The sequence below is a fragment of the Parasteatoda tepidariorum genome, chromosome 11 (assembly GCF_982258835.1).
Source record: "Parasteatoda tepidariorum strain Cologne lab strain chromosome 11, Ptep-v5.0, whole genome shotgun sequence".
NCBI lineage: Eukaryota > Metazoa > Arthropoda > Arachnida > Araneae > Theridiidae > Parasteatoda > Parasteatoda tepidariorum.
Genome location: NC_141765.1, coordinates 75,018,019 through 75,040,364, shown reverse-complemented (window position 1 = coordinate 75,040,364; position 22,346 = coordinate 75,018,019). Strand labels below are relative to the sequence as shown.

The window sequence follows — 22,346 nt, the reverse complement described above, 5'->3', positions numbered from 1 at the left end:
AAGAATTAGCAGCCTAAAAATCAAAATTGAAAAACACTAAAAAGGAAATTAAAATGGAGGCTCTGACATACATGGCAGCTTTGACAGGGGGCATTACAGTCAGTGCGTGAGCAGTTTCTGAGGTTAACGGTAAATTATCACATATAATTATACCCCAACTGCCCTAAGGAAAAAAAAAAGAAACTAACAGCAAGTCAGACGAAGACTATATACCGTGATAATGAAATTCGAAGAAGAAGTGGTCCCGCAGTGCTCGCTAAGACACGGTTCCCAGTAGATCACCGAAGTGAAGCATCACTGGCTGCGGTCAGTGTGCGGGTGGGTGACCACTTGGATCAGTCTGCGTAGGGACCGAGGGTGTGCGGTATTGGTCCTCGTTAAACTGTTCTACCGTAAAGTGCTCGAATTCGCGTGCAGGTCGTCGGGCTATCGAAGCGGGGTGCCCTCCCCTCCGCAGAGGATCAAAATTGTGATGGCATGTCGTCGGATCATCCTTAGGGATGTTTCCCGGACCGTTGCCAATAGCCCATTGAGCAGCTCTAGTGCGACGTAAATGAACTACAACTATAACTCAAAGTAGAAGTGCATAAATTACCAGGTGGGAAACAGAATTTTTCGAATGAAATTGGAAAGTTGCAGGTTCGAGTACCAAATTAGTATGGGGACTCGAGTTTTAAACTAGTAATGTGTACAAAGATGGAGAACAAAAATCTATCTATGAATGAAATTTTTTTTAAAGATATGAATTTTAAAGATAAGAATTTTTCAAAAATGAGATAAAAATAAACTCTATAAAAATTAAGCGTAATAAATCAATTGGAAATACAGACAGGCACCAGATTATGTTTTAATATCTATAGCATTATTCCACGTTTGGAAGGTACTACTAAATAGTGTATCTGTCTATAACTCCAATTGGGACACCATTATCCATTTAAGTGCAGTTTTTTTTAAAATAAGTCTCATTATTGCAAATCAATCATTATTGCAAATAAACTTAATGCGATTAACTTGAGATATAATAACATTTCTATAGATACTAATAGATATATTAGAATTTCAAAATATTAACTTATTGACGGGGAATGTGAAATAATTTCTTTTATAAAAAACATCAATTTGAACGTTAAATGAGTTTTTATGTCATGAATAAACCTAAAAAATCTTGAGATACATTAGATTGATTAGTTTTAACCAGAGTTTATTCCTCTGGATATATCGTGTTAGCAATATTAATAAAATCTATAGAATTAAATATAATAAAATAAATACAATTAAACATAAAATCAATGAATCTTAAATCGTCCTTGATGGAAATCGCAGCATTTTTTTTTTTACGAAGTAGTAAAAAAAAAAAAAAAAAGAAAAAGATTAGCAAGTTAGCAAGAATACTTGGTGCCTAGTGGTTGGCCAACAAAAAAATACTCTCACCGTTAAAGTTAAAATTATTAAAAATGCAAAAATTAACAATGCTTGCCAGTATTCAAAATTAATATCAAGAATATTATTAAAATAATAACAGAATGAGAAAAGAACATCTTTGTCCAGTGGAATACGAGTTAAAAGGTCCTTGAAGTCAAAAGATTCAATACGTGTAATAGAATTATTATTAATAAACCTACTAACTGTTTTATTAATTTTAATAATCCAAGTAAATCCTGAATCATTTATAGTATTAAAAAAATGTATTTTGCAAAAAGTTTGCATGGTGCATGGTAATGCTCCTCTGAAGAAGCTTTAATTTCTTTTTTTAGTGTTTTTGATTTTTAGGATGTTATTTCCTGTTACTACTTTTCGGGTTTCTCCTGTTGTAACCCTTTCAATTCTCATGTGAGGTAATGACTTATTTTGTCTTATTTCATCTTAAAACTTTTCTTCAAGTATGCACACACATATATATATATATAGCACAATAAATAAATACAAAAAGGATAAAAAGAAAAATGATGGGAAAAAAAAGAAAATTAATAAGTTTAATTTACTGCGCAGAAGCTGCAAGTATTTAGAACTTATAAAATAAGTTCAAAATGTAGAGAAAACATGGAAAAAATTACAGGAAAATAAAAAGAGAAGAAAAAAATTATTAAATTAAATAAATAAAATAACATAATTAAAAAAAATTTTTAAATTTTTTTTCAATAAGACAATAAATTTCTGAACTGAAAAATCTCCTTTTTAATTATTACTATGATTTTAAGAAGATCCTTAATTGCGATTTTTATTATTCGGTAATTCTGATTAGTTTTTGTCTTTTTAATAATTATCTTTACAATTGAAAAAATATTTTTATTCATATTGATGGAATACCACAAGGATTTAATTTTTCATCTCTCTTAGCTAAATTATTTTTGCACTATTACGAAAAAAATCATACTCTCAGTATTAAATTTGTTTTTAGATTTATTGCTGATTCAATTATCTTTAATTTTCAAGATTATACAATTTTATTGAGTAATATTTACTTCGGGGAATTAATCTTGCCTCGTATTAATGGCGATAATATTAATTTTAATTTTTTGCATTTAAGTATTATAGAAGAAGAAAATAACTGCTTTGTTGATTTATAGGATAAAAGAAGTGATTTTAATTTTAATATAAACTAATTACTTGGAATTCTAATGTTTCTAAAAACATCTATATAAATGCCATTTTTAATCAAATGAGTAGAATTAAAATAATATGTAGTAATGTTTATTTATCCAAAAAACAAATAAACAAACTCTTTCGAAATTTGATAAGAAACAATGATAACTAACTAAATTTATTAAATTCTATATAAAATCATTGAGTTAATTGCATGTTATAAATAAATTTTCTGAAAGCTTCTTTGTTAAGTTAGATAATTTTACCATGTGCAAAACTATTTCGGGCAAATCCATGGCTAAAAATATGTGCAAAACGGGCAATTCACGTTTCCTTCTCTCTCCCTCTCTATCTTTTTTTCCTTAAATAAATGTTAATTTTCTAAAATCATCAAAATTGTATAAGTAAATATCAACCTTATTAATTATAAACTTCTTTAAATTATCCGGTGTGATATTACCTTGCGCACATTCAAATATTACTAACTAACAAATCCAAAGCGCTTTAATACTGCAGTAAAAACGCACTGTAAAACAAAATGCCTCTATTTACGCCTTTTCCTCAATTTGCTCTTCTGTTTTCATACTTTGTAATCTGGCAGTCTATCTCGCTGTATAGATTTCGTTTTGCGTTTGGTTCTTTTTTTTCTTTATTTTTTATTTTATGCTTTTACGTGATATTTATTACTTAATGTGTTCCATTTTGTTTCAAAAAAATTTTTTTTGAGTGCTCCTCACACTATTGTATTGATATATTTTGCTTTGGCTACATTGATACTATATTAGAAAGCACTCCTTTTTTCGGATATAATCGTGTGAGTTGATGAAGAGGTTATGTATTTTTTTTTATTTAAATTTTTTTTATTTTTAAAATTAGGATATTTTATTCCTCTCTTTTTATTTTTTCATAATTTTTTTTCCATATTTTCTCTACATTTTGAATATATATATATATATATACACACACAACATACACACACACACACAGAGAGTAAAAATCGCATCAAAATTGATGCGAAATTTTTATAAATATTTGTCTTTCATGTTTCTTTTTTTTCTTCCTTTGTCACTATAAAAGTTTTATCGAACAAAATTCAAAATCATTCACTAAATGTTTATAAAAATTGGAATTTTATGATGCACTTCAGAATAAGTAATTTTCACATTATATAAATCTTACCCGTAATTAATACTGCTGAACCAGAGATTTGAATGTAAGGAAGATCATTCCACACTAATACTTCCGTTTTTAAAAGAAATAATGTTAGACCAATGGGCCATAGAATGATTACATTGAGCAGTCCTACTAATGTTAGAAAAATGCTAAGTTGGCCCATAGTCACTCGTCCAATTAGTTTTCGAAATAATACCTGAAAAATATAAAGAAATGATGGTAATAATCATACCATGTCAAAAAGAAAAATAATAACATTAAATAATGAAATTTTTTTTTATTTATAAGATATTAGAGAATTTGGTTGTTACTCAAGATTAATTGGCTATAGACGATCCTTAATGATGATGCTTAGGCAATAAATGACACAATTGAGATTAAAGGGTGGGGGCTCTGTAATATTTTTTTATTATATAAATCATAATGGTTCTTATATAACTCTATAGTATCAATTTTAAAAAAGCAATTTATTGTATTTTTTTGATTTTTAAGCTCAATAAGTATTTTTTTTCCACTTTAAGAAAAAAAAAAACTGAAACAACTCAACACCGTCTTTCCACTAGCATAAATTAAAAAGCTGGAAAGGGAATTAATAAAAAAATAAATATAAAAACTTCACTTTTTGATTAGCATACGCAAACAAAAGGAGAAAAACTACGTCTCCTTCTTAATGCAAATTATTGAAGAATTGGTGACGAGAATTTTTTGTAAACATTTTCTTACGACAATAACATTAAATTTTATGAAATTATGCATTAAACATTAAATAGGTCGCTTTTTTGAGTATTATAGAAAGTATTAAGTTATCCACAATTGAAAAAGAAACAAACAAAAAGATATTAAAAGCGCTATAGTCAGCCGAATATAATTTCATTTACCATCGCTAAGCCATGCTATTTTAAAGAAATGTATCCTTTTGCTTTAAATAATTGTTTCTCCGTAATGTTTTAAAAGAAATTAACCTTTGTTAATGTTGTTCAGCGAGTTTTGTTTTCTTATTTTAACACACACTTTTCGAATCTTTTCGAAGCCATCCTTTCCAAGGAAAATAAAGCCACCCTTTCATCTTTGCTAAAAAGATTTTTTGTAGTTTATTTCTCGCTCGTAGTGGTGTAAAAATTAGAAAAACAAATTTTCCTTCCCTCTATCGGAAGTATTCGAAAACACGTCTAAAATAATAAACAGCGCTCCTTCTATAAAGCATTTAAAACAGTTTTTTTTTTAATAAAAAAATAAACTAAATTTAAAAAAAATATGCCACATGAAAAAATTATTTTTGCTGTGTAACTGAAAAATAAATATATTGAGCATTTTGAAAGTATAATTCCGGTTATTATTTAGATAACTATAATTTTAAAAAAAAGGTGGGAAATTTGATTCATATTTCGAAACTAAATTAATAAAAACTTGGATTGGTATTTTTATTACTTAAAAACATATTTTTAAGAACGAAATTTCTTTAGCAATTATTATTTCCAAATGTTGCTTAAAATTTCAGAAAACAAGTTATTGACTTTATTAGACTGAACTTTTGTCGTTACTATTCAGAAAATGTGAAGTTATTTTTTTTTATCCCAAGTACTTAAATCTATTTGAACTAATTTAAATATTGTTTTTGTACAGCAAGTGCTTAAACTACGATTTTAAGTTTAAATCAAACATTAAAATAAATGAAAACAATTTATAAAAATTAAATTTATATTTAAAATTATGTACATTCATTATTACATAATACTTAATTGTAATAAAGTTTGCAATATTAATGTAATAAAAAATGATAGATTAAAATTCCTTACTTTAAACTCACGAAATTTATGATTTTAAGGGAGATTTCAGCATTTTATATTTTTTCTTAGTGTGTATAAATTGATTATTTTATGTCTATACTTCTGAGCTTACCAATTCATTTTCATTTTAAAGAAAGTTTAAAAAAGTTGTTTGGAGAAAAATATTTAGTAGTTCATTCAGGGCCTACAACAAAAAAAACTTTAAGCGACCAAACATAACTAATGGAAGAAGTTTCCATACAGCCTCAACCTAAAATACCGTAATAGTAATAATTACGGACCTTTAATTTTTTACTGCTATCATATGAAATTACTACATTTTTAAATAATAATTACCATAAAGCATAAAAATAATAAAATTTTTGCAATCCTATAACGTTAAAAATAAATATATCCCTTATTTAATAAAAAAAGAAGTCTTTCCTTTTAAATACATGTTTAATACAATGAATTAAACAAAATTTTATAATAAACAACAGAAAATAAAAAAAAAACCTCTTTTTCAATAAATAAAAGAATTGTTTTATTTATAAGTAATAATTTTTATTTTTAAGGGAATAATTATTAAATTTTCTCGGAAATATATATTTCGAAACTGAGAATATATGCAGAATTAAATATTATACTTAGGGAAGTAACTTTAATAAGAAAAAACAAAGAATTCTTATGTATATTTATTTAAAAATTGCAATATAATTAAAAATAATCTTTTCAAAAAAAATTTAATAAGTGATTTCAGAAATGAAATTATTTTTAAGCTGTAGCAAATTATTAAATTCAAATTTTTTAATGTTCTACATAAAACATCTGCAACTTTGAAAAAATAATGAAAGTGAATTTTTTAAAATCAAAATATGCTTAATATTTTATTAAAATTTATTCTTCTCCTATCTTTTTTCAAATTTTAGAGTGAAAAGCACATTTTTTTACCAATTCTACATTTATTCATTATTAATATATCTATCTATAATATCCTTGAAATTAATAACAATGAATTTCCTGTAACTGATTAAATGTAAAAGGCCAAGCAACATTTTTATTTTTCGGGCCTGCATGAGTGACGAGATATACCGCCGCTTCCTGAAATGCCTCAAAACTAACGATAACTGACCCACGCCTTTTGCCGTTATCATACCCAAATGTAAACCCAGTATAATATTTATTAAAAATATTTTTTGCAATTTTTTTTCCTTTCGGTTTCCTAAACGGAATTTCTGACTTAGATCGTTGCTTCAAAAAATATGATATTTAAAATACAAGAAAAAAAAAGTTAAGGGTCCAAAATTTCTTTCTAATCTATTGAAACATTTTTTCTTCAAATTTGCAACTACATCCTACCTATTGTTAGGAGGAAAAATTAAAATTCGCCAAAAAGAAAAGATGTTTGTTCCATAAAAGGTCACACATGTGTTTTTGTGTGCTATTTCGAAACATGATTCATAAGTTTATTTAAAGTTTGTCTTTGAAATCACTAAGATTGTATCTTAGTTCAAGAAAATCTGATTATTAAATCAAAAGATATTCAGGATGAATCCATATAACTATTTTGACTCAATGTACAACTAGTTGAATTTATCAAAAATAAATACTCGTCTATTTTCTCAAATCTGCATTTGACTAATCCTTGATATTAAATTAATAGTTATCATTAAAATAATTGTAGGCTTTAAAAAGTGGGATTTATTTGCTCGAAGCTTATAAGTTGTTTTCAATATTAGAAGAGAATTAACTTCTCCCAATAAACTATCTCCAAAGAAACTCTCTTTCCCTTCGTAATATTTTCATGGTCTAGAATATTCGTAATGAATAGATATGAATTCTGAAACATGCTTGAAGTAAATCAATGTCAAATAAATACTCTCGAATAAAAAGTAATTTTATGCTTTTAAGACATTTTCTAATATTTCCCGTGAAATACTTCAAACAGCATCAATTATTTTTGTAAAATTGAGAAGATAATTATGTCATTAGATCTATCGAAAATAAAATCTTTTTTTGCTAAGTCTGGTAAGTTGTAATTAAATATAATAAAGTAAGTTGTAGCTAAATAAGTTTTAATTATAAAATAAAAATTTAGAGTTAAGGCATACACTATAGTTCGTTCACCAGGAATTGGCACTTGGCTCCGCCTTCATCACGTGGTATCCGACGATACTATTTCGCTATTTTTGGGAGAAGGTTGTGAACAATCCTGAACAAGGTTGCTATTTGGTGATTGTATGACAGAATTATTTATTTCGCAATCTTCATGTGCATTTTTTTAACATTAAATATTTCATAAATTTGATGATATCTCTCTCTTTTGAGTGAATAGTTTGTCCTTTTTGAGATATTTGCTGGGAAAACAGCAGTTTTTAAATTTAAAATATATTTAATTAGCTAGAGTAACGGAAGGTATAATAGCAAATGTTAAAGCGAAGTAAGTGACTGAAAAAGAATTCACTGCTTGTGTTTGGCACGAATTAAGAGTTGTCTCAATTTCAAGAGATGAGATCTTTCTCCTCTTACTCCAGCGCTGAAATGAACTCTGCGTCCGAGGAGGTGGAGCCAAGTGCCAACTCCTGGTGAACGAACTATAGTTTGTCATCACTAAATAACTTCAATTACTAAAATAAGGAATTTTTTGGAAATTATATTTGTCAATGATATAAAGTCAAAAGAGGAAAAACAATTTAATAAAATATGCAGGATGTTCCGAAATTCGATCAACAAATTGAGAAGATGATAAAAGGCATGGGGTTGCACAGCGCGTTGAAAGACTACTTAAATGAATATCTTATTCGCTTTAAGTGAGACACAATCAGTGTGAATTTTTTCTACGGATCACCTAACATACTATTTACATGACAGACACACAGGTGATTGTCATTTTGTTGTTGTTGTTGTAATTCTCAAGCAAAATTTGTTAATCCTTGTCACATGTTAATCCTTTTTTTGTTGGTTGAAATTATTATTGCATCAATCCTATTTATTGAACGCTAGTTATGCTTCTTAGTTAACTCTTAAAACTGCTATTTGAAACAAAAAGTTTCTGTGTGGCTAATTTTTATTGTGAATGTCAAAAATTTGGGAAATACAAACAGATATAATAATTTTTTTTCCTTCAAAATTTAGGCCTTTACTCGCTCTGCTGTGATGGTTCTGATAATTAAATTGCTATATCCTTGAAATATTGTTTAAAGGTAGATTATACTTGAATCTAAATATTTTTCACTTGATAATTAGAAGCTTTTTCATCGAAGTTTTTAATGGAAAGTTTAGGAGAACTTTTTCTGTTAATATCATGATCATTTTATTATTTTCAATATGTAGTTTCTCCAAATATAACTTACTCTATAGACAGAAAGACCTGCAGCTGCCGCAGATGCCATAACAACTCCACCTAAAGTTGACGTTCTGGAAACTCCATCCATGTACGCCAAAAGAGCTATTCCAGTATTGCATAAAATGACTGCTACTATCTAAGAAGAATAAATTACATGATTCACTGAAAATAAACATATTCATGTTGGCATTATAGGGATCTAAGCAACAACTATTAATCTACATCTATTGAAAAGTTTGAGCTGTTTTTATCTAGTAGAAGCCGAGAAAAAGTATTTATTTTAAAAATTATAATTTGGCGACAATGAAGAAGTATTTAAATGGTGTGATTAATATTTAAATGCGGTTAACTTACGAGGAACTTGACTCAAGCGCGCGGAACGTAAAATTTCATTTATATTTTTTTCGCTAAAAACCGATTGCTAATCCTTTTTTTAAAATTTTAAAATGCGATGTTTCTTTTTTAGGCGTCTTAAAATTTATTCATAATTTAGTAAAGAAATTTGAATAAAACATTTTATTTAAACATTTAATGTGATTATATTTTATTTTTTAGTTTGTTTTTCAATAATTGATACAATTTCAATAGTTGATACAATTTCAATAATTGATACAATTTCAATAATATACATACGTATGAATGGATTTGGAATAATATATTTATTGATTTCTTCAAAATATATTTTATAATTATTAATACGAATACGTAGTCAACATTTTTAAGCATTATTATATATCGTCTTAATCTTAAAAAATATTTTTTAATTACTCCTCCGCGCGTGTTTCGCCGAACTATTTTATTAACTATTTAATTAAATTTTACCATTTTTAAAACTCTAATTCTATACACTACCACGTATATTATTTTTTCATTAATATACTGATAAATTTTTTTGGTACTTCCATTTATGTTTTCCTGTTTTTTTAAATTATTATCAAGTTTTCATTAAAGAAAACTTAGAATTACTGCCTGCTAGTTGAGAATAAAATCTTGTTAAGAAATTAAAAATATTCTTCTGTTTAAAATTATTCGATGCAAAGCAGACATTTACTAGGCATACTATTTTTGCATATTTGCAATTAGATAATAGTATTAATTACATAATTGCTTTTCATGTCAGGGGAATAAACACAGAGTTTCTGTTTAAAATGTCGTATATAGCATGCAATTATTGAAACATCAGAATGGTGGTCACATTGAATGGTAAATTATAAATTTCCTAGCCACCTATGATTGGAAACGTTTTATGAGAAATGACAGGTACAAGAAATATAGAGACCTAAGATCATTTCAGATATTTATTGGTCAAAGACATTAGATGTGGTAGATCTTGTGTGAAAATGTCACAGTTACCATCATTGCTAGCATTACAACAACGGACTCACTCCACCTAAAGCAGTTACTGGAGTTTTAACGAAATGAATATTTGTTTCATAAAATAAACATGCTTGCTAAAGTTGCACTTAATCATTTAGTGTGGAAATTTCAAGCAGAAAGTATACTCTTTGACAAGTAGATAATGAGCTTTGTAAGTATATTTATAGGTTTTAAGAAAATGGTCCCAGATAAAAATTACGCATGTTTAAAGGTTTAATGAAATCGTAAAGCAAATTGACTGCAATTAGGGTTTTATATTTTAAGTAATTATCCTATTCATTTAATTTATGAAAAGATAATTTTGGCTTGATTCTTTAGGTTGAACGGCTAAAAGAAAAAAAAATGAGGAAATCATGGAGTTAATTCATCTCTTCAATCAAAAAGCGAAGTCAAGCACATTGTATTTTTATGTTGCTTTGAAACTAGAAATTTTATTAAATATTAACTAATTGTATAATTTTTTGAATATAAATGTTTGAATAATTATTTATTAATTACTTTATGCATTTATTTTAAGAGTTTCTTTTTAAACTATCCGAAAAATTATTTTTTGCATTACTCTTTTGATATTTATAAATATATTATTAATTTTGGAAGCTATTACACATTTTGTTGTATATATTTTAAGTGTTACATTTTATAAGTAATACATACAAATTATTATTTTATTTAAGAACTGTGAGCATATGTTTAATAAAAAGACATTCCTTTTTTTATGAATTGTCCTGTGTTTTTTACTTTATTTACTTTGCTATGACTTTGATACTTCTGATTATTTAATGGATTAGGGTCAAAACAAAACAGTGAAACTTTCTTCTATGGGTAAATTTTTCCATAATTAGAACATTTGTGTTAATTGGAATTTTCATTTTAATAAAATTACGATGACACTTGAGATTAATGGTATATTTTGCATTTTGGGGAGTAAAAAAAATATTTTGTATTTAATTAAACTTTAGTATATTTGCTATTTATGTATTAGATAAATATTTCGTTCTGCGCGAAATGGATTTCACAATAAGGAATATATACATGCGCTTTCTCATGTTCTTACATTTAAATCATTTTTAAAATATTTATTAACAGTCAGACTAACTTTTCTATACTTGAAAAAATATTGGATATTTTCTATATTTTCAAAAATATGATGCTTAAGACCCCTACTTATTTAACTCTTTTAAGATTTTAAATTTCTATCTGAAATAGCGTAAAAAAAACGTGTTCTACTTATTTTATAACCGTTGTTGAACAGCCGACCCAATTTTTTGGGGGATTCATGACTAATAATGTTTTAATCTGTAGCCTTGTAATTTTGAACCCAATTCAGAAGACAAGGGAATTCCTGGATCAAGTATTGGGAGAAATTTGCCTTCGTGGAAGACTTTTTGATGTAACTAGCCCGCATTTGCGTTACATGGAGAGGAAAACCACAGAAACCTCCCACGGTTATCCTGGAGGCAAAGGGACTCAACCGATGATCAGTCTACCACTGAGGATATTTTTCGTCAGCTCTGTGATCGGTGTAAGCCGGATGCGGAATTCTTAGACCAGTCATCGCTGGGATTCGAACCCGGTTCACCTCATTGGAAGGCGAACGCTCTATCTCCTGAACCATCACGGCTCAAAAATGTGTTCGATTATAAAAATTAGTTTTGATTATCTGAACAAGAGATTGCCAAAATAAAAATGCAATTTACGTCGATAATTTGCATATTTGTCGTAAACCAATTTTTATTTTATTTTATAACTGTCGTTGAACAGCCGACCCAATTTTGGGTTTACGACTACTAATGTTCAAATCCTTAGCCTTCCGAAACTATTTTAATGTTTACAATTCTCACACAATTATTAATTTAATTTTATTATAAACAAATAAATTTTTAGCCTTGTCACTGATTTTTCAAAATGAACTAGGTTTATTAACATTTTATTAATGAAATCTATACCTTATAGATATAATTTTTAAATTTTGTAAGCCTGTTAAAATATATTTTATATCTTATTTCCATTCTGAATCATAATGTTTAGCGATGAAGTATATTTCAGCAATAAATATGTGTAGCAACAATTAAAATAATAACTCTATATATTAATTCTTAAAATGCGTTTAAGTTTGAATGCTTTGAAAATAAAAATTTAAAATTAGTTATGTAATGAATATTCAGATAGATAATAAAAGTAATTTATTAGATAATAAAATAGATTTATTTATTTATTGTTCAGCAATTTGACAAAGGGTTATATTTACATTTAATTTAATTTTTCTTCTTCTGATATTTGTAAGAGTTAGAGAATGGAGCAATCTTATAAGGAAACAATATTTTTTTTCAAAAAAATTTATAGATTTAAGAAAAAAGAAAAAATCATATTGAGAGGCCTTCGGGACGATTTAAAAATGTCACACACCATTTGTGACTCCATTGTTAATCACGTCAAAATCAGATAATATCTAATGTTGCTTTTTGTCGTGAATTAGTATTTAAATATTTCATCTGATACTCATTTTTTTTTATAACGCTTTGAGATTATATTCTTCAAGCATTTTTCCTATTTTAACTTTGTTTAGTTTTAGGCACCTTTTTTCGAAACACTCAATAAACTTAAAAATCTTTGTTCACAATTTCACTTTACAATTGGAATTTGTATTTTTATATAGCATTTGATCTTCAATGAATGAAACAAAATGAAACTTACTCGAATTCCCACAAATTGCTCATGAAGTATAACCCAAGATAAGAGATAAATAAAAGACGCACTGGATGCTTGAAGAGCCATCAATGCTGTTGCATCTAATCTACTGGCTGCAGATATAAGCATATAATTTGTTCCTACCCATAGAACACAGAAGAATGTTGAGCGGATTAAAAAATGAAGAGCTGATAAACCTTTCTCTCGAAACCTTCGCATGGAATCACTGGAAAAATAGAAAAATCTATAAATAAAATAATTTATAGAATCCAATATTCTTTAAAAATAGAACAGACACCCCAAGTTCGCGTGATTTTCCCACTCTCCCCTCTTTTCCTTTCTCCGCTACCATGGTTACGGATAATCTTGCTTCCCCCATGTCTGTAAGTTTCAGCTAGAAGTGGGAATATACTGTCGTAGAGAAAGAAAGCAAAAGTTTGCGGATGTCATGATGAAATTGCGTAACTTTGAGACGCCGATTCTTTTTATACAGAGTAAGCCTTCATTCATATTATTGTTCCATATTTAGGGTAAAAACACTAAGCCAAAAATTGATTCTTTTTCAGTAAACGCTCACACTGATGACAAATATTGCGAAGGTTTGAAATGGGTCGTTTTCAAAAGGTGCAATCAATAATGTTAAGCTAATTTCAAAATTTAGCACCGGATTTTTTTTAAAATGTACCTAAAACATTCAAAGACACCAAGCTTTTTTAATTAGTTCAATTTTCAGATATGTATGTCACAAGTTTTAAACACACCTTTAGAGATCTCAACTTCAACTTTGCTCATTCCTCTCCATTAAATTTTGCTGAATATTTTGTAATGAACTATTTAAATATTTGACGGTATTTCATGACTTATTTAAAATATTTTGCACTAAATTATTTCAAAAATTTGAAAGCAATTTCAGTAGACATTCTTAATATAAGAAAATTTTGCCAAATTAAAAAAAAAAATTAAATAAATTTTTTCTTAAATGAAATGATTTTAAATTTCACAATCAGATTTTACAAGAATAAATGAATGAGTAAAATATAAAATAAAATAAATAATGTTTATTTGAATTGTACTAATTATCTCTTACATTTTTGTTTTTCGATAAACTTCAGTCCCTGGCCAAATTATTAGACGCACTGAAAGATTGTATGTAAAATCTTAATTAACAAGCTATACTATATAGCTTCATTGTGTTTACACGACTGAAACCGGTTTGCACTTGCTTACGTTCGTGTATCAATTGGCTAAATGAGTCGATATATAATATAAATTCGGCGATTGGATAAAATAGACGATATATTATGTAAATGTAGAATATTTATTATATCAGGTATTATATTAGTATATTATAATAATCAGACCAAATTATTAGACGCACTGTGGTTTTTTAATAATTACATGTTTTTTACGAGTTTATATGCAATACCTTTATATTTAAACATATATGCAATGGGTTTTTATTAGGGAGATTTTTTATATACTTCCTATTTGTATTTATTTCTAACATATCGTATTACAATATTAACCGATTGATACACGAACGTAAACAAGACCAAACCGGTTTCAGCCACGTAAAAACGATAAAGCTGCATAGTATCACCTCATAATTAAGATTTTACATTGAATCTAATAATTTGGCCAATTTGGGTGCTAATTGAATCTAATAATGGGTGCCAATTTGATTAAATTCCTTGCGTAACGTTCTGGTCATTTTTGTGATTTTTCCTTAATTTATGATAAGACATTCTTTGTTGGTCAATACTTACAGAATAGATCTTTTGGCTGTAGTTCTAGTCCTCCTGGAACAAAATCTTGTGCATAAATAAACTGGAAAAAATAAACAGTTGATCGCTGTGCAAAACCAGGTTGTAATGAAAGGGGCTTTAAAAGTTTCATTGTTTGTTGTCATTATAGAAATAGGTTTGGTTCTATTGATGGCCATATCAATGACGGCAGGAGTTCTTTCAGAGGTTTCGTTTGACAGATTTGATGAGATAAGGTAAGCCCATTTGAGCAAATGTGTTATGCCTACCCAAGTACCACACATAATGACAGTCAAAAAAAATCCTACTGCTGTTTTCTTTGCTCTGCCAGAACAACAATTACTTGACTTTTTCTGCAGATCCGAATGGTCTTCCACTATTAAAACAAAAAGAATGTCAGTAAACGGGGTTCAAAACTTTATATATATAAAAAAGAAATAAACAGAGAACATCGTTTGAAACTTTAATTATTTTGGAAAGTATAAGTGGAAATAGTTCGATATGTCTGACTTTTTCATCAACATCGTTTGAAACTTTAATTATTTTGGAAAGTATAAGTGGAAATTATAGTTTATAGTTGGTAGACGTAGGTAATAATACAAACTACGTAATGCACAAAAATTTAATTTTAAAAATTAATTTATGAATAATTAGCATTAATATTCTTGTGTTAAATAAATGATTACTAAATTACTTGCAAAACATGCGAAGTATAAAAATTATTTATAAAATATATAAAATGCAGTCAATGTGATCTTTGGCATCGCATTCTACTGGCCAGCTCTTCAGAATTGGGAGAATATGATGAAATGAATATGAGAATATGATCTCAACAAGCAATCGTCAAGGTGTTTATCTGTAAGTCATAGTCTATATTTTGATTTTGTGATATTCATTGTCGAAAGCAATGATCTGCACAAGTATAAGTGGAACCAAATAACGACTTTCTTTTATATGCTGCTCTTTTTAAGAAAGGAAATTTATTTCTGTATTTCAGAATTTCTCGTTTTTCAGATTCAGATATAATATTAGTTTTGAAGATAATGTCACTCCGAAGATCAAAAATTCTATCTCCACTTCTTCTCGCCTTACTGGAAAAAATTCTGAAATGTATGTTGCTATTTAGTTTACGTTTATTTGTTTGGTAAAAGGATTTAACAAAAAAGTGACCATAGGCTCGATGATATTAAATTGTTGAAAGCACCTTTCAAACTGATCTTGAAGCAATTGGAGGTTGATGACAAACGCTGATAAGTCAATTCAACTGTCGTCTATCATTTTTTTCATGTTTGGAAACTGCACAAGAGACTGATATCCACAAAACTAGTTTAGCTCTGAACGAGTTTATGGCCCCTATTACTTGTGCTATATGTTTTTCCTTCTCTGCAGCTCCAAGTTAAAATTATTTAGTTTTTCCATTATGTCTGCTACGAAAGTCAAATCTGCTAGCCAAAGAGGATTTCTAAGTTGCAAAAATGTTTGATTTTTGGTATTATTATATATATGTAACAATTAATATATATATATATATATATATATATATATATATATATATATATATATATATATATATATATATATATATATATATATATATATATATATATATATATATATATATATAATAATAACAAAGGCTTGATTTTGAATCAGTAAAGCTTGAAAGTGCTTTTTTTTTCCTTTTAAAAGTTGCAATTGATTAATAATTACAAAAGAAATTGAATATTGGGCCAGTTAGGGAGGAAAATTTTACATTTTCAAGTATTGTATCGCAAATTTTTCACAAATGAGTTTATTTTAACACTTTTTAAATATTAGGCACAAAAAGAAATTGAATACAAATTAAATAAAAAAAAGGACTCTATAACTATTGATCTAATAACTATTGATCTGATCACAAACTAATCTATAACTATTGATCTAATGATCGGATTGTCTCGTATTAATGTCGAATGCAATTTTAATGATTGGAGGGTATTATCTCCAATTTTCTAATTAATTTGATCCGGCGATACTTTAAGCGACGGAATCAAGCACACAAATGTGCTTTATCTTAAAAAAAATGAAAAAATCATATTTTTAATAGTTTTAGACTGTTGAAAAAAGGAGGGAATTCATCACGTGGTAACAATTAACCAATAGACATTTGCGGCTCCAAGGCCAAGACTTTGTAATTACCGATCATTTTAAAACAATTCTATTCGTTTTTACGTGATATTTTTACTTAATGTATTCTATTTTATTTATTGTAAAATTTTTTTTGAGTGCTCCTCAAATTATTGTATTGATATATTTTGCTTTGTCTATACTGATACAGTATTAGAAAGTACTCCTTTTTGCGAATATAATCGTGTGAACTGTTGAAAAGCTCACCTTTCGCTCGATCTTCTATTTTCCGGATTTTTATTAATTTTTCCCTTTTTTCGGAATATTTTCTGGTGTTATTATTTTTTTTTATTATTGTTTTTATTATATATATATATATATATATATATACATATATATATATATATATATATATATATATATATATATATATATATATATATATATATATATATATATATATATATATATATATATATATATATATATATATATATATATATATATATATATATATATATATATATATGTTCAAAATGAAAAATAAAACAAAGAAAAATAATAGACATATGAAAAAAAGGGGGGGGGGCGGAATAATAAGCAGAAAAATAACAAACAACAGTTTAAATTGTTTTATTGTTTTATTGTTTTTCTTAACTTTCTTCGTGTTTTCTTGTATTTATTTATTTATTATATATATATATATATATTCCGTAATCTTTAGAGGAACATTTATATAATTCATTTCACCTTCACATTATTAAATACTTATAATTTGTATAAGTATGCCTCAGGGGGTACTGAATTGGAGATTGTTCATTCTCTGGTTCAGGTCAAAATTACGATCTGTGGCTGAATCAATGGGTCTGCCATATAAACCGTCTGTGACGTGCAAGTCTTATTCTTGGCAATTGATGGCGTTACTGAAAAGCAAGAAACGCACCCTCTGCCTTAAATTAGCTTGGTTTCACCAAGCAGGCTTGATCATATTGGTAAGTGGCATTAAAAACAACAACACAAATAAAATTTAAAATTTAAAATCTTTGTCAACAGCGTATTAAAAAAAACGAATGACTTTTGTTCTAATTATCAAATCTTTACGTACGCTCTAGGACTAAATCTTAATAGTTGGAGGTGATGATCTATTGCTATATGCTAATTAATTGGTGCAAACAATACTTTAAGTTACGAAATTAGACGCAAAAACGTACTTTCTTTGAATAAACATGCCTTTTTTCGACAGATTCACATTTTTGACCCCCGAAGTGTAAGGGGTAGCCGCAATCTGGGAAAAATGGTCTCCATAGTTTGGTCAGGAGAGCAATCCAAATTTTGTACCCCCTAATGTTAATTTTATTTTTTACGTATTTCGCCTTATCTCGAGGACTTTTCAGGCGTATTGAAAAAAAATTGCACTCAATTATAAAATCCGTTTATTCAAAGAATGCAAAGTTCATGCAAAAAATAATTTCCAGTAAATATTTATTATTTTTTATTATTTTACTTTAGAAAGTAAAATAATAAATATTTTACTTTAGTCGAAGAAATTCTAAATTGTAAGATATACGAATTTTTCTATCATTTTAAAAGAATGCAATTTTCTGTGGTAAAATAAGAAATTTGGGCGAAATCGGTTGAATAATTCTTAAGAAATCAAATTTTAAATAATTGTGTATTTAAAATTCGATTTCTCAGAAACTATTCAACCGATTTCGCTTAAATTTTTTATTCTGCTATGTAAAATTAGACACTTTAAAATTGTGTAAAAATTTATATACCTTGCAATTCAAAAGTTTTACCACTGTTATTAAATAAAACGATAAAAAATAATAAATATTTGCCAAAATTTATTTTTTACATGAAATTATCCTTATATAGGGGAATTTTATAATTGCGTGCAAAGATTTTTCAATTCGCTTGAAAAGTTACTGCAATATGGTGAAATACGCAAAAAATAATGTTAATATTAGGGTATCCAGTAGTTTTTTTTTTTTTTGCTCACTGTACTGTACATTATAAAATATAATATAATTGCTTTAATATGACAAGATGTTTAAAATCGTACTCAGAGAAGGAAGACTATAGCTCGTGACCTTACAAAGTGGTTGTTATGTTTTCTTCACTAGGATGTGTTGGTTTAGCCGCAATTTGGAAAATATAGTTCCAATAATTTTATCAGGAATGCGATTCGGGTTCTCCAATGTTAATTTCATTTTTCACATATTTAGTCGCATTTCTTAATACTCACTTGTTCAAAATTACTACGCTTAAATTTTCCTTTAAAAATATAATTATATCTTATTATTGAATTTAATGTTTTTTGGCCGAATGTGTTTTGACCTGCAAGCTACGGAAATTAAATGGAAAAATCCAAAATTTGTCGCGTAACACTGAAAAAATTTAAAGCTTAAAAATATCACTTTTTTTTGGAAAATTTCATTATTCGGAAACTATTTGACCAATTTCACTAACATTTTGCATTTTGTGGCTTGAAATGTGGGTTCGCTTCATTCAAAAAGCCCTCTACAAAGTTCGTTTAGTTTTTTTAGTGCTTGTTTCAAGTCTCCTCTTGTCTTCTGGGTTGAGTTCCGAATTAAAAGGATATGTTGTTAAACATTGGTTGCTTTGCATTGGCTGTTTATTGAATAAAAAAATATCAGCGGCTCTGTATTTTATCCAACTTTCAAAAAATATTTAATTTAGAGATTTTGTTTATGATTCTGTGCTAAATTTTGTTGTGAATTGGAAGGGTAGCTGTAATTCACAATTTTTGTATTGCAGTTTCCTCTAAGATTATCTTGATAACATATTTCGTATTTGCTGTTATTCGAAACGTATCAAGTTATCCGATGTAATAAAATAGTTTTTTTTCTGTTAATATATTGTACCTTAACAAGAATATATTCTTGGAATCAATAAATATTTTGAATAAATTTTTCTTGTTTCTCCTGTTTTTCTTGTTTTCCTGGTATAGCATACCGAACCGAGCAGTTCTCCGCAATACCGAAATCAACATTTTTGATGGTTTTCCATTGATGGATCAACATAATCTTGATGGTAACCATCAATAATTCCATCATGAACCATTATATTGTTTGATGGTAACCAACATAAGTAACCATCATCCCAATGTAGGAATTCGGACTGATTTATGATGATCCAACATAAGAATAGCAACTTGTTTTGGTGGTTTGATGTTTTGGTGTTTTAATGGTTCATATTGAACAATCAATGAATTTCTATCATGGTATCTTAGAAACCAAATGTTGGAACGATCATGAACAACCATCATCCTAATGTAGGAATTCGGATTCATTTATGATGGTCTAACATAAGAAAATCCAAATTGGTATATTCCTAAGAACCAATATTCCTGAGAATTCCCACCAAACCATCATGGAAACGTACAGTTGGAATCATTATGAACCATTACGGATCATCATGGGTTGTTTGTCCACGAGTCAAACTTCCTTTGATGGTAAACTTTCCTAGTATTAAAGCATTTGTTAAAGAAGCATTTTCCATCATGGAATGATGGAAGTTTGTTGGTCAATCAAAAACCATGAACATGTAATGGAAAATGTTGGATGATGGTGAGCATCAAATGATGCTGGACCATCATGAATCATACTGGAACCAACATAAACCATCAAAATGTTTTGATGGGTCCATCAAGAATTTTAACATGGGTAGTTACGTTTCTAAGAACGGAACTTCTCCTTTCTCTATTCTTTGATTAAGGTCCCCAATTTTGTGGCTAACGGTATGATTATGGCAATGTAGTCAGCACAAGCCGCTTCCCTGGCAAGCCCATTGAACTGAAAGCTCTTCGTAATGGCAGTTGCTTAGTGCCTTCACTACTGAGCCATCACAAACTAAATACAAAACTTAAATGCTAAACTTTGTTAGCAAAAGATAAATTTCATCAATACTAATGGCTATTTGAGCAGTATTGCATTTATCATGACCCTGAGAATATCGATAGACTAAAATCTAATAAAATTCATTTAATCTTAACACCATTTTAATTTATTATTGTTTATGAACATACTCTTGGATTTCAAATAAGTCATTTGAAACAGAACCTCTTTTCAAGTTGTTGTTTAAATAGCATCTCATTTGTGCTCGTGAGAATTATAATTTAATAGAAACTCAATGAAATCCTGAAAAGAATTATTCATATTTTGCTGATTAAATTTTTTTTAAGACATCAACTTTAAGAAATGATGCTTCGTTAAACAGTAACAATGCCAGCAAGATAACTCAGAAGATGAATATCAACCTAAATTATTTCGGTAAATTGAAGACAAAAATTAAATTTTACTAAGTCTGCACAAAACAGCACTCTGCATTAAATTTAAACCAAATTTTGGTGGTTATGTTTTTCGTTTGATTCAATTGATTTCAATTACATGACTTTGTTAAAACGCAATATTTATTTTAAGTATTTAGGACCGTCTTTAAGACTGTAGTTTTTATTATTGTATTTTGCTCACTTAATACTTTTGTGAGCAAAATACAATCATAAAAACTACACTATATATATATATATATATATATATATATATATATATATATATATATATATATATATATATATATATATATATATATATATATATATATATATATATATATATATATATATATATATATATATATATATATATATATATATATATATATATATATATATATATATGGGTCATTCTCACAAAAACAGTCATTTTCATGTCCCCAATATATTTTATGTTTGTTTTACAGCTTACGAAAAAAAAAAATTCAGGGAAAGTGTCCTTCAGAATGCAAGCTATCAAAGGAATAAAAATAAAATTATCAATTTTTATTTTTTATTTATTTTAGGTAATTAAAATATACCAATATGTCATTCCCTCACTTGTCCCCACTGCTGATTTAAAAAAAGAAAATTTTTTTTTCTGAAGTAAAAAAAATAAATTTACAAATTCGTGTTTTTTATTTCAGAATATAGAAATATAGAATTCAGAAAATAAATTTTAAGTTTAATTTCTGATAAAAATATTACCACAGCACTATTTTAAACTTTGTCCCCAGCGTTTCGCGTCATTCCCTCACAACAATGTTTTTATCGTCTGCAAACTTCTTAGAATAAAAATATTTTAATAAAAACTTCAGAAGTTAACAACTGACATCATAGAACAAAATTCCAGTATGTTTCCATTTTCAACTTAAAGAAGCTTTGCTGTAAAATAAATTTTAATGAATCAAACCAGGTAAAATTTTTTACATTTGTCATTCCCTCATGTCGTTTTTTAAAATAAAATAAAATACAAATTCATCGAAAAAGTGGATAATTATATTTTGCTTTCTTGTATGAATATAATTGTATGTGATTGATTTCAGAAATCAATTAGGCCTAACTGTTATTTTGAAATTTTATTGAATTTGTCATTCCCTCACTATCATTCCCTCACTAATGTATAAAGTGAGGGAATGATTCAAGATGAGTATATTGTTAAATTTTGCTTTAGTTTGTTTTTGGTTTTTCTTTTTTTAATAAAAATA

General features: G+C 27.4%; 1 protein-coding gene across 1 annotated transcript in view; it reads right to left on the bottom strand.

Annotated features, from left to right (window-relative positions):
- The window catches only part of LOC107440387 (solute carrier family 35 member F3), a 47,046-nt gene that overhangs the window by 4,988 nt on the left and 19,712 nt on the right, over positions 1-22,346 (bottom strand). The window contains exons 3-6 of the mRNA XM_016053295.4: positions 14,700-15,072; positions 12,940-13,159; positions 8,876-9,004; positions 3,763-3,952 (exon numbers count right to left, since the gene is read on the bottom strand). Coding sequence (XP_015908781.1) covers positions 3,763-3,952; positions 8,876-9,004; positions 12,940-13,159; positions 14,700-15,072 — 912 coding nt within the window. The remainder of the gene's footprint in view (positions 1-3,762; positions 3,953-8,875; positions 9,005-12,939; positions 13,160-14,699; positions 15,073-22,346) is intronic.